A 15,608-nucleotide genomic window follows, 5' to 3' on the forward strand; every position below is an offset into this window, starting at 1 on the left:
TGTACATGGGAAGATAAGGGGGCACCAGCTGCCAGAAGTTCTCCTCTGCATCCACACAGACAATAGGCCTCCTGGTCATCTACATCCTGGTTAAATAGGTGATGTATCATGGCTTGTTAAGATTTACAAGGAGAACAGAAGTAGCACAACACCATGACGTCTTTGGAGAATTACGTTTAAAAATCCCCACGTTTTATTTTATACATACCTTTTTCTGTTATTATATTGCTACAATTGTTTTCAACCCTTCTGAAAATGTCAGTGCAAATGAGTTAACATTCATCCCATGTTAGTGTAATAAATCTGGGTTCAGCACTTGAATGCATCTTTGCACAAATTACCTCCTTATAGCTGCACGTTAACGGCAGATAGCTCAACTATCTAATTGACTCTACCAAGGCACATTTGCCAGTCTGCAGGCTTGAGATAACAGCAGTTTGAATGTTAGTCGTAATAGATACTGTACTTAATCCTGTAATGAGGTGCAACATTGCATTCACTATACCTAACAAACCCTGACAACCTTTCACCATTTAACCCATCACAGAAACCATTAATTCAGAATGAGGCTCTTTATGCATAACAAGTCCCCTGGTCCTGTGAAGTGAGCCGCGGAGCACTGCAGTTTGGCCTTGTTGATAGAGCTGTGAACATGGTGCCACAGTGATTGTATTTATGCCTGATTTTTCTCACCAATTCATCCCCCACCCTTAAAGGGTGTCACCCACCCCCATCTCCACCTCCACTCATTCTTCCCTTTCCCCTCCCCGTCCAACACAAGCCTGTGATGTGTCTGTCTCAGATAATAAGGTGAGGTTTTTATTGCTCCAGTCTGTGAGGATGACAAGCTGCCTCCCTGGTATCCTGCGCCCTCTGCTGACCACAGTAAGCACACATTGGCTGCACATGTCTTCCCTCTCAAGTCTTCCAGCAATGCACTTCAAAGTGGGAGATCAAGGGTTGACTTGCGCATGACACCCAGGGAATGACAATGCCTCAGCCAGCCTACACCTACTGCTACGTGCCAGTCCTGGAGACACAAAGGCACACAGGCTGCTCCCGTGCTGCTCTGCTGCATGAAGGAAGCACTTATTCAGGAGAGGAGGGGGTGTTACATACATACAGGAAGAGGGCAGGGCTCTATGTGTATTCTATACGCATACAGGCAGGTAGAGGAGGCAATGTGGGGACACAGGAAGGACAGCAGAGGAGACAGAGTGGCAGCAGATTTTTGAAAGTGTCCTGTTTGATTGCTGAAGCACAAATTGATAAGATACAGCATCACAGCGCTTATCTTTACAGAGACACACTATCTTTTTAGTACAAACACTTATGACAGAAAGATCAAAGCATCTTCAAAGTGAATTTCTTTATGGCTTGAAGGACCAAACAAGTTGTAATCCTGTAACATTTTTCTATCAGAGAATATTTTTAAGTCAGTTTCGTTAACTATGTTTTTGATTACATGGACCATAATCTAGTTTCTTGCCATCTTTTGGCAATAATAAGTTGCCACATTTAAACTGGTTCTTGAGTTTTCAGTGAAAGTCAAGTCTCACACAGACATGCACACACAGTCAGACCCCGATCCTTCTCCAGTTGGCAGCCAGAGGAGGCATTGAAGGGAATCACGCTGTCATTTCCTCTGCTAGTCTCTGTTATTCCACACAGCCTTTGTGAAGGAGCCAAGTGGTCCAGCCGCAGACAAAACTTAGGCTCCTTGCATGCATCTTAAGGTTGTCATCCCGGCAGGGGAGGGAAGCTCTCCTGACATGCAGACAAGAGGAAAACAAACAGAGAGAGAGAAACAGCAACAATAAAGTCTTGCTGATAAATACAGTTAAGCCATAAGTCAGACTGTGTATGTGATTTGGTAAATCAGGAAAGTCAAACTCACCGCAAATGTTTAAACGCATAAAAAACAATAGCATTAATAAATATTATAAATATTTAAGTAATAAACCATCAACCTCACATTTTTATTCAGACCATGGATAATCAGGAGGCAGATTGAGGTCCTCCCATTACTGAAATAATGTTGTACAATTGTATATAGTGCTCTTTTTTTTCCTCAATAGATAATTCTGTAAATAGCCAAAATAAATATATCAAAGTATTAATTAAATAAAATGCTTCCTTAAGAAGCCTTCAAAAGAAAATGTGTGTATTGTTTTAAGTGTAGCAGTTTATACATAACATGTTGTCTCTGCTTGAGTTAAATATTTCAATGGTTGAACATACAGTTGGCATCTCGGCAAATCAAATAGTTGGAGTCTGGCGCCACCTATAGAGACAATATCATCCTTCAGGTCAGCTGAACATTAAAGGAATGGGTTAATTAGATGTTTAAAATTGTTCACAATTTCTAATGTACAGTAGAATGATTAAGAGAAACGGATCAACATGGATTAGTTGGAATGTTTTTTTGTTTTTCTGTCTCCGGAGTACCAACTTCTATTAGTGCTTCCTTATTCATCCTTTCAGAGTATATTTTAAAAAGAGCATTTTAAATATTTGGTTGGTTTTCTGGGACCTGCTGTAATAAGGATGTTTATGGTTTTGCACCAATACACAGAGACAAGTTCCTTGTATGTGTAAATGTACTTAGCAATAAAACCCGATTCTGATAGATTGAGTAGACTAACAACAAGTTTTTTTAAAAACAGCCTTTAAACAACAGTAGTGTCATGTGCATGGGTTGGAAATTTGTCCCATGTGAAAACAACAAGAAAAATACATAATTTAAAAACAAAAACTCAAGTTCATCAAACAAAAATAATAAATAAAATATTAGAAAAGAAATATGGAATAAAATAAATAGAAATTATAAATTAAGTAATAGGTAAAAATGTAAAGTATTTTAATTTCATAATCATATCATAGACTGTAAAGTGTCTATCACACAGATGGAGGAGTGAGGGAGTTCGTTCTCCTCAGGAATTACCTCCTGTGGCATTTTGTTTTGCATCTGAGGGTTTTCTTGGCCTAGTCCTGTGACACACAGGGAGTTCCTCCCCAGATCCAGAAGTGGTTCCTTTGTCTTTTCAACTTAAGATGGAGATGGTTCTCCTTTACAAAAAAAAAAAGTCCATAGTGCTGGGGATAGTTCCTCTGGTCGAAACAGGACAATTCTCATCACAACATGTGACAAAGTGACCCCCACATCAAACTACAGCAGAATCATCAGAAAACTTCTGAAAGTGGCAGGTCTCTGTCATAGTCAAAGCCCGTGGTGTGGAGGGGTCAAGAGGAGCGACGACAGGACTGTAGCCTACTGTATGGGGCTTACCACTCTGCCCAACAGAGCCCTGTAAGCACACTGTTGTCTGCTGGTCAACAAAGTCTACCTTTACTTTAAAAAAAAAAAAAAAAAAAAAAAGAGTTTAAATATGTTCTCCCTTATTTGTAAAAGTATGAAGATATGTCACATCCGGGTTAATAAACGTCTAGAACTGTATGTTACTGTATATAGATTTGAAGGAGCTTAAAGGTGTGCACTTGCGCCCTCTAGTGTCACTGAGACGTGACTTCAGGTCCTCTTCGTCTTTGTCACATAACACCGTTGAACGGGGGCAGGAGACGGATACCTCATCGTCCTCTAAATTTAGATGTCTAACCTGTACAAAAACATCCTTCTCTCGGAGCAAACTAAGATCCTCGCAGGAGAAGCGGACACTGAAGGGCCGAACAATGATGGCCTCAGTCAAAAAAGACGACAGGCTAACGAGGACTCAAAGCTTCATGTGCGCCGGTTTCGCTGGGGTCTTCAGTAAAACCGTGACATCGCCTTTAGAGGTGGTTAAAATCAAGAGTCAGATCGGCACTTTTCACTGTAAGAGAGGATTCTGGCAAAGTTTTCTTCTCATCTACCAGAATGAGGGGCTTCGAGGACTTTGGAAAGGAAATCTGACATCATGTCTCCGGTTGTTTCCCTACACCGCAGTCCATCTGTCAACATACAAAAAGTAAGTAATCTAAGTCAAGATTGTGTAACTTTAAATAGAATTAAAGTTATTATCAGAGTATGAGAAATAATAGCTGCCGTTGACTTTTAGCAAGTTTGTGTGGAGAGTAGTGCTATAAAAGCAGATGGCTTTAAATAAATCCACTTCAAGGAGAACACGTTAATAATGTGATTGGCATTTTTATTTTTATGCAACAATAAAAAAAGTGGTTTATTTAAAAAGTCTATTTACTTCCCCATGTCATCTAAACATCTACTTCCTGTTTTGGTTTTTCCTCTTCTGTTTCCAGCCAGTCACAAGACTGTATTTTCTCATTCGATTTTTAAAGTGACAGGAGTATTCTCTGCCCTGTCTTTTGTCTCACAGGCAGCTTGCTCAGTAAACGAGGGTTTAAGATCTAATCACAAACTCTTGTAATTGTTGATTCAACTGCCAATCATCTTCCTGATTTAATCAATATTTGTTTGTTTTAACAATCATTAAAAAGACAAATCTTTATTGTCTGATTTGTTTTTAAAACCAAAGATATTTAGTTTGATGTTTTTAGGGAAAAAAGTTTTTCATCCATTAATTGTTTTTAACAATTTTATCATCTAAAATTCTCAATCTAGCTTCTCAATGTTAATGTTTTCTGTTTCTATGTGATCTATTGTAAGTAGCCTAACAGAATGACTTTGAATTAAGTAATGTTGGTTGGTTATCAATTTGTACTGTTTATTAAATATTATCAATGAATAGATTATAGTGGTTACAGTTTGCGTGGACGGATTCGTTGCCTGTGAGGCTGAACTCAGGGACTAGCGCAACTAAGTGTTTGGGGTCACTACCGGTCAAAACGTGCTGCTGCGTTGCTGATACAATAACACCTGTTGAGAGAATAGCCTCATCTTTGACAACAGTAATAAAGGATGTAGTCATAAATACTGCACCCTATGTGCTGTCTTCTAGCAGTGGTGTTTGCTCACGTCACGTGTGCGTGTAGACCACAGACTGTAAACATTAAGAGGTGAAGACATGCGCTGTGCTGTCAGTACATGGTGTTCCAAGAAAAGACACCCCCCCCCCCACCACCACCACACACACACACACACACACACACACACACACACACACACACACACACACACACACACACACACATACAAATACACTCACCCACATGGCTAGTGAAAAAACAACAATAAGCAAAAAAGAAATTATTAACATTTATAATGCTTGAAGTAGGGATAGCCTACTCCTTTTGCTTCACAGATTAAGTTCTAAAAAAACATTGCTAATGGATTGTGTGTTAAATAGTTAATTTGTAATTAATCTGGTCTACACTTAGTGAGCCAAAATGTATTCCTTTTCAAACAGGGACAATATTTTCAGGACAGTCAGGTGCACAGTTGGTAAAGTAATATAAAAACTGGCAACACAAAAGATAATTAAAATCTTTCTTTCAGGCCATGAGGTCGTTCCAATCTGTCCAATAAACAATTTTCATTTCCCCCTTGTCTGTTTCTAGGATAGTTCATCTGCACATGGATGAACTGGGCTTCATCTCTCAGTGGAGAGCTATTCTTGCTGGTGGATTGGCTGGCATTGCTGCTGCGCTGGTCACGTACCCTCTGGAGGTGGCAGAAACCAGACTGGTGGTTCAGAACTGCAGACAGCCTACATACATCGGCGTATTTTACACATTGTCTAAGATCCACAGGAGTGAAGGACTGCTGGCTCTCTACAGGGGCTTCTCTCTCACTCTATTGGGTGTGTTAGCTTATTCTTACAAATGAGTTCATTTGCTTTGTGTGCTCAAGCACATGACATCAGATAATTTCTTTTACAATAGCGTTGCTTTTCTGCACTACAACATGTACGTTAGTATTTTTTGAATGAGTTGATTAATTAACAGAGATTATAAATACTAAATGATATGTCTTATTTCTTAACAAAACGCAAACAGTCATTCACAGTTAATCAGAATATATTTAACTGTATCTTGTTATTTGTCTGCAGGTGCTTTCCCCTTTTCTCTGGGCTGCTATGCAGTCTATGTAAACTTGGACAAGCTGTGGCAGGAACCATCTTTTCGTTTCACCCCTCTTCAGAACTTCATTAATGGTTGTCTTGCAGTAGGAGTGGCACAAACCCTGTCCTACCCCTTTGAAACTGTAAAAAGAAAAATGCAGGTAACCACAACACTGCTCTTTACATACTTGCTACAGTTTATGGGAAGAATAACAAAAAAAAATCAAAAAAGAAAGGGGACAAGCAAACTAATACAGAAAAGATCAGTTATTTACTTAGTTGCCTACTATTAGTCTATTAATCGCTTTTTTCTTCAAGTTTATTTCTGTAGGAACAAGTATATAGCATGTAAACTGATACTGCACATCACAGCAATAAAAGCCTCAGCTAATTTCTTATTTCTGTTCCTAGAAGAGACAAAATGCAAAATGCAAGCAACACAACCAAAGTACAAAGTAATGGGTGAACAAAAAATCTTTGTGACCTTTGAAGGAAATTGCTAAAAATCCTTGATGTAATAATTCACAACTAAATGACTTTATTTCTGCTTCTGTGTTTCTTTTTAGTTTTTTATTCATTATTTTACAGAAATTATTTGAGAAAGAAACATTAAACAAATTGTCCATATAGTCAATGTAGTACCAGCCTTTGTCCATAAGATGGCACTATAAGTGAATTGAAATAAAGTGAAGTCTATTAGTTTTCAAGATATTATGACTCCTAAGGTTTGACTTTCGAAATGAAACACACAAAAGTAATTATGTCTCTTAACAAATGCATCACATTTCCCCTTTGTTTAACTGGAACACAAATGGTCTGCAGCACATTCACCTTAATTAACCTGCTGTTTGAGATTCCCACCACGTGTGAGAAGGACATGAGGAACAATGATGATGCAAAGGACAGAATTCTACATCCGCTTTTATCAGTCTATTATTAGCCTCCACATGTTTAAACACGGCCTGACAGCAGCTGAGAATGTGAATGTGTCCCAGGTCTGCACACGCTTTGGATAAGTTTTCCAAAGATAGACGGTAACTATCAGACAGCAGAGAAGGTGAAAGTTGTTTCTGCAGACCAAATTAATCACAAACATGTCACCAGATGATTACCGGTATGTTAAAATAATTCTCTGTTCAGAGATTGTGTCAGAATACAGCGTTAAAAGTCAGAAAGAGGAGAGATGACGATGTTTACAGAAGCTTAGGTTTACTTTGTTTTACTTGCTGGCTAGCTTGATGTTTTCTCTACAAACAAAGCTGTTTCAATGGTTTTACACACGTGTTGCTGTGTGTTCCTTCGGGAAAATCTTGCAGCTTCTAAAGATACATTTGCTCCATCACATGACTGTCAGCTTGTAGCAGTAGTTAACAAACCACCACAGGACACAGTCACTTTCTCACTCGAGAGCAGTCTAACATTATTATATATCTGCTTCTCAAGGTTTTTTCTAGCCCTTACTTTTTCACTTAAACCCTCAAAACAATATAATAGTGTCTTATGCATGTTTGTTTTTATTTCCCTGTATTGTGCCCTAAAACAGTGTTGCTTATTCTACTGGCTAAATGTTAAAATGTAATTGCTAATAAAGTTAAAATGAGTTGGCAAGTTAAACATGCACCCATTAATTGAATAATGTGACATAGAAAATATTAATTTTTACATTTCTAGTCATGGTTGGTATGATCTTTTTTTTATAATTTATTGCATTGGTTTGTGACAGACATTGATGATTCACTGCTGTTTTTCGCTTTGCTCTTTCCTCAGGCTCAGAGTCCCCGTCTGCCTCATTTCGGAGGAGTCGACGTCCATTTCAGTGGAATGATTGACTGTTTCATACAAGTGGTAAAAAGTAAGGGCGTCCTCTCTCTGTGGAACGGTCTTACTGCCAACACAATAAAGGTAAAATCTCCCACTTCAGTTGTACGCTCTGTCAGTTGTTTGGATCGAGTTCTGGTCTGAGAAGGAGTGTACGTGGTTAGGGACATGAGTGACTTTATAGTAACGTATCGAATAGGCAACAGGGGTGTGATGGGGTGGGGGGGAGCAATGTCCAGAGTGTAATTCATAGCAGGACTATCACGAGCAAAGTGACCAAAGTCTCTCTCTGGAACAGCATGCTCACATCTCATATTTCAGTTGCAAATGTCATGATCGCTGCTTTATACATCTGAAGTCTTTCAATAAGCAACTGATTGAAAATAAAGCATCACAAAATGTTGTTGAAGCATAACCAATTTTAAAAAAGCAACACATAAACAACATACTATTGTCTGTCTGGATCTACGGTAAATATTTTAACCGTATATGTGCTGACTTAATTAAAGTACATATTGTATACTCATCTCTACCTCCCAACCTTTTCTTATTCCTCTGCAGATTGTTCCCTACTTCGGCCTTCTCTTCACCTGCTTCGAGACGTGTAAGCAGGTTTGCCTTTACCGTAACGGGTACATCCTGTCACCGCTGAGCTACAAGCTTGCACCGGGGGTCGACCAGAGCCTCGGGCCTTACGAGCTTGAAGAGGTGAAGCGCTACTTAAAAAACCGGAACTTTGGGTCAGCAGAGTCGTCTTTAGGAAGCCGCTGGTGAAACTGTCATGAGATGAAGAGGAGTACCTGCTGACCAAACGTTGCCAGTAGAAAAAAACATTTGCTGGACTAAAATACTTCAGAGGCTGTACTTATATTTACTTATTATTTTGTTTCAAGCTTCATGAACGGTATTAACACGCACTGAACATCCTGTCAGCAACAGTCTACCTCTTTAAAAACTTCTATTTCATCTGACAGTATTCTTTGTAAATGAATTGGTTCTCTCACCCACAATGCCTCTTTTTAACCAGATACTATCTGCCTTTAATACTATTTATTTATGAGCTTATTTCAGAAAGATTCCATGTTTTCTTTTATGTGACATATAATTTTTATGATGTACAGTGAATGTACCATTTTATTACATCATTACTTGGACTTGGATTTGATCGATAATGAACAAGTGCTTGCATGAATTGTGATGGAAAAAATGTGCATTATCGTAAAATTTTAACCAATACATGGTTTTCATTCCTAAGGTGTGTTTTTGTGCATTATTTCAATTCCATGTTTTAAGTCTCTTTAGACCTAGTCATCACGTGGCCTCTTCCAGTCATGCAATGAAACTATCTACTTATACTACGTTACAACTTTTAGGTACTTTTTACTTACAACACTTTAGGTACTTTTATTTAACTCTTTAATTCAATTGATTTCATAGCTTTCATAGGCAGATAAAGATCAAATACAAAATAGCACAGCAATATAACATTAATATAGACAGATACAACTGTTTAATATTAATAATTGATTATTAAGTGTTTATAAACTACCCAAGGAGATTCAAGGTTACAAAACAAAATAAATAATCTGTTGCACACTGAAAAGGACTTAATTGTCAGTTTTCTGTGTGCTATATTATTGATTCATTTTTTAGTGTAGGTTCCTGCAACAGACCAGCTCTTGCAATCCTAGTTTGTGCCTTTGTGATGCATGGTGTTCCCTGTTGGTCAACTTTGTAATTAGGTTAATATTATGTTTGGAATGCATGACTTCTACTCTTTACTGTTTATACTCAGGTTGACAATGATGACTAACATTTCTGCTGTTACTTGTTTCCGATGAATATTATGAGATAGAATCTGTATCTGTTTTCTATGTGAAAGCTTTTTATCTTGCAAATGTCTTAGTCTTCCGTTTTCAGTACAGGGTGTTGAGAAGGGACCTTTTATGTTAGGTATTTATAAAGCTTTATTTATTCATTTATATAAGTAATGGTGATTTTTCTATCAGTGTGACACTAGACACACAAAAATTAAGCATGATCAGATAATGGATGCCCACTAATGTAGGCACTGAGATACTTCTGATAAGATGTTAACCAGACAAACAAAGCTTGTGAGTTGGATTAGCTGATTCAATCATGTCCTCCTTTTCCATAAAGTGACACACTGAGTGACAGTCAAATGACATTAACAGATGGGATGACCTTTAGCCACCCTAACCTTTAGGTCTCATCTGCTTCAAACGTGACCTTTCACACAACTTTGACACAACTTTAATCTCAAACTTTACAGAATAACACAACAATGTCTGTGTTAAGACGTTACGATTAATTAGTTTTTCCTGAACTTTTATGGAGCAGCCAAACTTTACTTCTCGTGAGACTGATGAGACGTTGCTATGATGGGTGAGAGTGACAAGGGAGATCACCAAATCAGAATCAAAGGACATCATTTAGTCACGCCCACCACATCAGTCGGCCAATGAGACATGAGTGTCGAAGTTCATTGATTTTCTCGCGTTCATCCTCCTTAAATCCACTCTCCTCCAAGTTTGTATCGGCCACTTCAACTCACAGGCAAACCCCATCGACAGAGGCAGCCCGAGGGCGACTGATAACATCTGAAGATGAGTGAACAGGCTATTTCTTTCGCTAAAGACTTCTTGGCTGGTGGTATTGCTGCTGCCATCTCCAAAACAGCTGTAGCTCCTATTGAGAGAGTAAAGCTTCTCCTCCAGGTAAGTATTAACCTTATTTCTAAAGACTCCTTGTGAGGTTATAAGTTAGTTTAATGTCAATGAAATGCAGCCTGCTCGAGTAACTGGTGTTATGAATATGTATGCTTTTTGAGCTCTTTTTTTTCTAGTGGCGTAGTGATGGAGAATACATTTGACAAGCTGTCGCGAATTGTCGATGTAAAGGAAGTGAAGTAAAGATGCTGCATTGTTTAGAGTAGAAACTGGAGTGTACAATCAGAGTAACTCTTTTCTCAGACTGGTGCAGGCACAGATGGAAAGGAGCACAGTCAATCTGCATCAGATCTATTACGTAATACATCGGCCAGCAGCGTCTAGCCCAGCTTAAATTCAGCGTTATTAAAGGCACACATGACCATCCACTTCGACTGTTAAGTTCAGAGGGGGGTTATCCACCTTGATAGGTTTTTAGTTCGACTGGACAACTAATAAGACAAGGTCACTGCAAGGGTTTGCACCATGGCCAGTCCTTTTACTGCATTGGGCCTGAGCTCAGCAGCAACTGGAGGTGGGGCTGTGAAATTTTGAATGGATGCCATTAGTGTTGAGCTCTGGCTCTGGTTCAGATGTTTGTCAGGCAGACACCAGGGAATCATGGGAGTCTGTGTCCTCATCATTTATAGTTGTTAGACGAGTAACAGGTGTTCTCTCACTGTATTAATAGGCTATGTATAATGTGATCTAGTGACACGACTTGATCTAATGCACTGCCTCATCTCTGCTTTAATCCCAGGTACAACATGCCAGCAAACAGATTTCAGCAGACATGCAGTACAAGGGCATTATTGACTGTGTCGTCCGCATCCCCAAAGAACAGGGCTTCCTCTCGTTCTGGAGAGGGAATCTGGCCAACGTCATTCGATACTTCCCCACTCAGGCCCTCAACTTTGCTTTCAAGGACAAGTACAAGAAGGTTTTCCTCGACGGCGTAGACAAGCACACTCAGTTCTGGAGATATTTTGCAGGTAACCTGGCCTCAGGCGGTGCTGCAGGTGCCACCTCGCTCTGTTTTGTGTACCCCCTCGACTTCGCCAGGACACGTCTGGCCGCTGATGTTGGCAAAGGTGGAGCGGAGCGTGAGTTCAAAGGCCTGGGAGACTGCCTGGTGAAGATCAGCAAGTCTGATGGCATCAAGGGTCTATATCAGGGCTTCAGCGTCTCAGTGCAGGGCATCATCATCTACAGAGCGGCATACTTTGGCGTCTATGACACAGCAAAGGGTACATTTTATTCGCAAGCATTCTGATGCTTCATTTATCTTTTTTCAATAAACTGCTGGCCTTTAAAACTTTATTAAACATTCTCCATTAACATTGTTTTTTTGCAGGCATGCTCCCAGACCCCAAGAACACTCACATCTTTGTTAGCTGGATGATTGCTCAGTCTGTGACTGCAGTCGCCGGTCTCGTATCATACCCCTTCGACACTGTCCGTCGTCGTATGATGATGCAGTCTGGACGCAAAGGAGGTAAAAACTATATCATAACACACATTTGGTTTTTTTTCTTCTGCTTTTTCAATAGAATACATACATGACATAGTTTGTGTTTCTTTATCTTCCCCTCAGCTGACATCATGTACAGTGGCACCATCGACTGCTGGAGAAAGATCGCCCGTGACGAAGGCTCCAAGGCCTTCTTTAAAGGGGCATTGTCTAATGTGCTCAGAGGCATGGGTGGCGCCTTTGTCCTTGTCTTGTACGATGAGCTTAAGAAAGTCATCTAAGTCGTTTTTGTATGTCCAGTTTTCATGTTTTGAAGTCTATCTGTAAGATATGTTGTACATTTGAAAGGACTGAAATTTCTGCGCTATATTTATAGGGACCAACTAGTATTTTCTACTAGTTGTATTGGGGGAACTGTTATGCACTCTTCTCTTGGCCCATGCTTTTTTAGTTTTTTGTTTGTTTGTTGGTTTTGCCCCTCATCAGAATGTAATTCCCTGTTACACAGGAACCTAACAGAAAGAATAAACACAACTTACTGAGTAAATGTCCTGTCTGGTTTTGAAATCTAATATAGACATATTTAAAGTGTATCATGCAGCCAGTGTATGACAGAGTGTGGCAGGTCGTGTCCTCAGTCGTGTGCTTGGCAGCCTCCTGTGTAAAGTGAATGCTTAGAGCTCCAGAGCCAAAATCAGCTGAGAAAGTTGACCTGACAGTAATTCAGTCTTGCTTGTAGAAAAGTGAACAAGTGACTCTCTTACCACAGGACTCTGTCTCGAGGTGGATTAATCCAACCTTCTAAATATACTTTATCTCCTGCCAAGCTTCCACTAGTGTGACTGAGGACTTTAACCTTGAGCTTGTTGGAGAGTCACACATGTTCTAATCATTCATTATCATGGTCATCTTTAAATCTTTGCCAAATAAAGTGTGGAAAAAGACATTTCAGTTTACAGAGAAGCTAAAGGAAAGACGGTCATAGGCTTATTTCAAGATGATGGATGCTTTGAGATTTGTTTGGGGGGCTGTTATGCCTGCATTGTAGAGAAAGTGGATAATAGGAATGACATACAACACAGCCTCAAACCCTGGCCGTCCGGCTCAAAGACTTTAGCCCCTGTACATCACAGCCTGACTATCCTGCGCCCCAATAGATGTGTAATTTAAGGAGCACTATAGATTGAATTCCTCCAGAAACATGATCTTGACAAGAAGCATATGATGGTAGCCCACACAGTACACAGTTAGAATTACCCACATTACGTTTTTATAGTGGTGATCATTTAAACTATTTGGAGACTGATATCACAACAACAAACCAATTTGTAATTTCAACTATGTTTTTACTGTGAGGTCACGATGACCTTATGCAGCTTTGATCCTTCTTCAAGCGTTTTATTTGACCAATTAAAAAGCCAGAGGAACATTATTTAGGATAAAAAAAGAAGAGGACTATTTTAGTTAAGAAGCTATTTGATATAAGTGGTCTGAAATTCTTTTCTGCAGTGACTTGGAAAAATTGCAGTACAAAAGAAGCTTTGAACATCACTGAGATCCTCCATGAGTATTCAGTCACTGCTGCTGTAATTGCTTTTATTGAAAGTGGGACCAGATAATTGGAGACCATGAGAACAAGTCATCTTAGGAGCCAAGATTGTAGTCCATCTTTGAACCATTATTCACCCTCACAGTTCATTAAAAGTTTAATTCTGTCACTGGCGATATCTTCTGAGCATTTTGGTCATGTAAGCCTTATGGCTCGTTTAGATAGGCAAATAAGCAACAAGGGGCTCAAATATAAGCATTAATCAAATAACTTTACCAAAAAAAAACAACCTATATATATATTGATATGGTCATACTTTGAAGTTAACCACAGGTAACTTACTGAGTCTTGTACACTATGCCCAGACTGATCTTGAAAGGCAGTCATTGGCTCATTTTAGCAACACTATCAGATTACGTGATTTACTCAGTTGGGCAGAGTTTAATCTTCTTTCAGGGATTCAGAGAGTCTTGGATGTACGGCGACCCCTGGAAATCACATTTTAATTCTGTGTTGACCAAACCATCTCCAAAAAGCCCATCTCAGCAGGTAGCAATCCCTCCTTCAGCTGCTCTAATACAACTTTTAACAGGGATTAGTGAATCAGAGACAGCAGGGCTCATAGCCATTTACACACTGTCTGTCTCCCTGTGTGGCTTTAGAAACTTCTAATCTCTCAGGTCAAGTCTGGGTAACAAGTCAGACAAGTGTAGTAGTCTATGAGCTTCAATGTGATACAGTTAATTTATGTTGCTAGTTAGCTGCAATGATCCTTGGTGTTCATACGTTTATGGAAATGTGGAGAAGATGACTCCTTAAAACATTTTGAGAGAGAGTATCATTTTGAAATCATTATGGTGAAATAAATTCTAATTATTTGAAGTTATTTTTAAGCTCTTCTGGTGCAAATATTTGAAATCAACTCTCTAAAAACTGCAAGCACAAACCCGTGTTGAAACCCTTTAGTGTTTGGAGTTGAGGTGTTGTGGGAGGAAGAAGGATTTATATGGAGAGAAAAGTACAATGACCTCACATTAAAAAAGCCCATGAAAAGTTATATACCATAGCCTAGCCTATTATTAGGTGAATACAATCTTAAGGAAAATAATCCAAGCATTAAAAATAAAAATACTAGTGGTCATGTACAGAGGCTTAAATCCTCAAAATGGATGAGCTAGGTTCCAATCTGACCTGTGGCTCCTTTCTTGCATGTCATACCTCACTCTCTCTCTCCTGGCTTTCTGACTCTACCCACTGTCTTATTTCTAAATAAGACATAAAAGACTGAGAATAAATCCTATATAAATATTGAAGGATTTTTAGGAAAAAAAAAAAAAGACTACCGGTAATACTTGTTCAGTAGTTTTTAAGTTCATGCAGATTTATCTTGTATTTCGTGGTAATTTAGCTTAATGGCTAGGATAGCCATTAAGCTAATTTGCTAGCTAAAAGTGGTTAATTATAACCTAAAAAATAATGTCTATATTGTCCCTTTAACTCTAATAGTCAAGTATTAAAATTAGGTCAAAGTCAGGGAAAAATACATTTTAAAGAAGAGCAACATTCATTGTCAACCCAGAACCAGGGTGTAGCTACTCCGGTCAGCTCAAAAAAGGACTTCACGTTTCGAACTGATGTCCACAGACATTTATTTATCTTCTTTATATCTTTCCAGTCAATGAACACCGTGAAAACTAAAATAAAAAGGACAATTACTGTTTTAAACTCTTCATGTCATTGTTTACATAAATTACAAATTCAGGTAAACAGAGCACTACAAAATAAAACTTAACCGTGTGCGCCTGTATGACCAGCAGTAGAGTAGGAATCTTTGTTGTCTTATTTCACTGTTTTTTCCGACCTCTTGACTCTTTTTTCTCCCTCCGTTCCTTAAGTTTCTCTCGTCTTCTCCCGCTGTCCGTTACACATTTCCGTCGTTGTCATGGCAACCCATACACAACTCTGTAGCCAGCTACACAGGGAACATGTATGATGTGTTTACTTGTTTTATTTGTCAACAAAGCTTCTGAACAATCTTCATGCAATTATGAAAAGATCAAGATTGC

General features: G+C 39.0%; 2 protein-coding genes and 2 long non-coding RNA genes across 4 annotated transcripts; 2 read left to right on the top strand and 2 right to left on the bottom strand.

Moving 5' to 3' along the window:
• Window positions 1-1,354: 1,354 nt before the first annotated feature.
• LOC306829816 lies at window positions 1,355-3,248 on the bottom strand. Its single transcript, XR_013779909.1, has 3 exons — window positions 2,945-3,248; window positions 2,242-2,284; window positions 1,355-1,767 (listed from the first exon to the last, which is right to left on the bottom strand). It is a non-coding gene; the product is annotated as an uncharacterized lncRNA (long non-coding RNA).
• A 38-nt stretch (window positions 3,249-3,286) lies between these two features.
• Window positions 3,287-9,045, top strand: slc25a43 (solute carrier family 25 member 43). The gene is made up of 5 exons (XM_079352319.1): window positions 3,287-3,965; window positions 5,473-5,714; window positions 5,964-6,136; window positions 7,743-7,877; window positions 8,355-9,045. Exons 1-5 carry the CDS (start codon window positions 3,457-3,459, stop codon window positions 8,565-8,567), a joined length of 1,272 nt encoding a protein of 423 aa, XP_079208445.1. The 5' UTR covers window positions 3,287-3,456; the 3' UTR covers window positions 8,568-9,045.
• A 420-nt stretch (window positions 9,046-9,465) lies between these two features.
• Window positions 9,466-12,540, top strand: slc25a5 (solute carrier family 25 member 5). The gene is made up of 4 exons (XM_079352320.1): window positions 9,466-10,531; window positions 11,283-11,769; window positions 11,877-12,017; window positions 12,117-12,540. Exons 1-4 carry the CDS (start codon window positions 10,421-10,423, stop codon window positions 12,272-12,274), a joined length of 897 nt encoding a protein of 298 aa, XP_079208446.1. The 5' UTR covers window positions 9,466-10,420; the 3' UTR covers window positions 12,275-12,540.
• A 2,634-nt stretch (window positions 12,541-15,174) lies between these two features.
• On the bottom strand, window positions 15,175-15,594 carry LOC306829292. Its single transcript, XR_013779849.1, has 2 exons — window positions 15,336-15,594; window positions 15,175-15,236 (listed from the first exon to the last, which is right to left on the bottom strand). It is a non-coding gene; the product is annotated as an uncharacterized lncRNA (long non-coding RNA).
• Window positions 15,595-15,608: the final 14 nt, after the last annotated feature.

Source organism: Symphodus melops (genome assembly GCF_947650265.1).
Source record: "Symphodus melops genome assembly, chromosome: 9".
Classification (NCBI taxonomy): domain Eukaryota; kingdom Metazoa; phylum Chordata; class Actinopteri; order Labriformes; family Labridae; genus Symphodus; species Symphodus melops.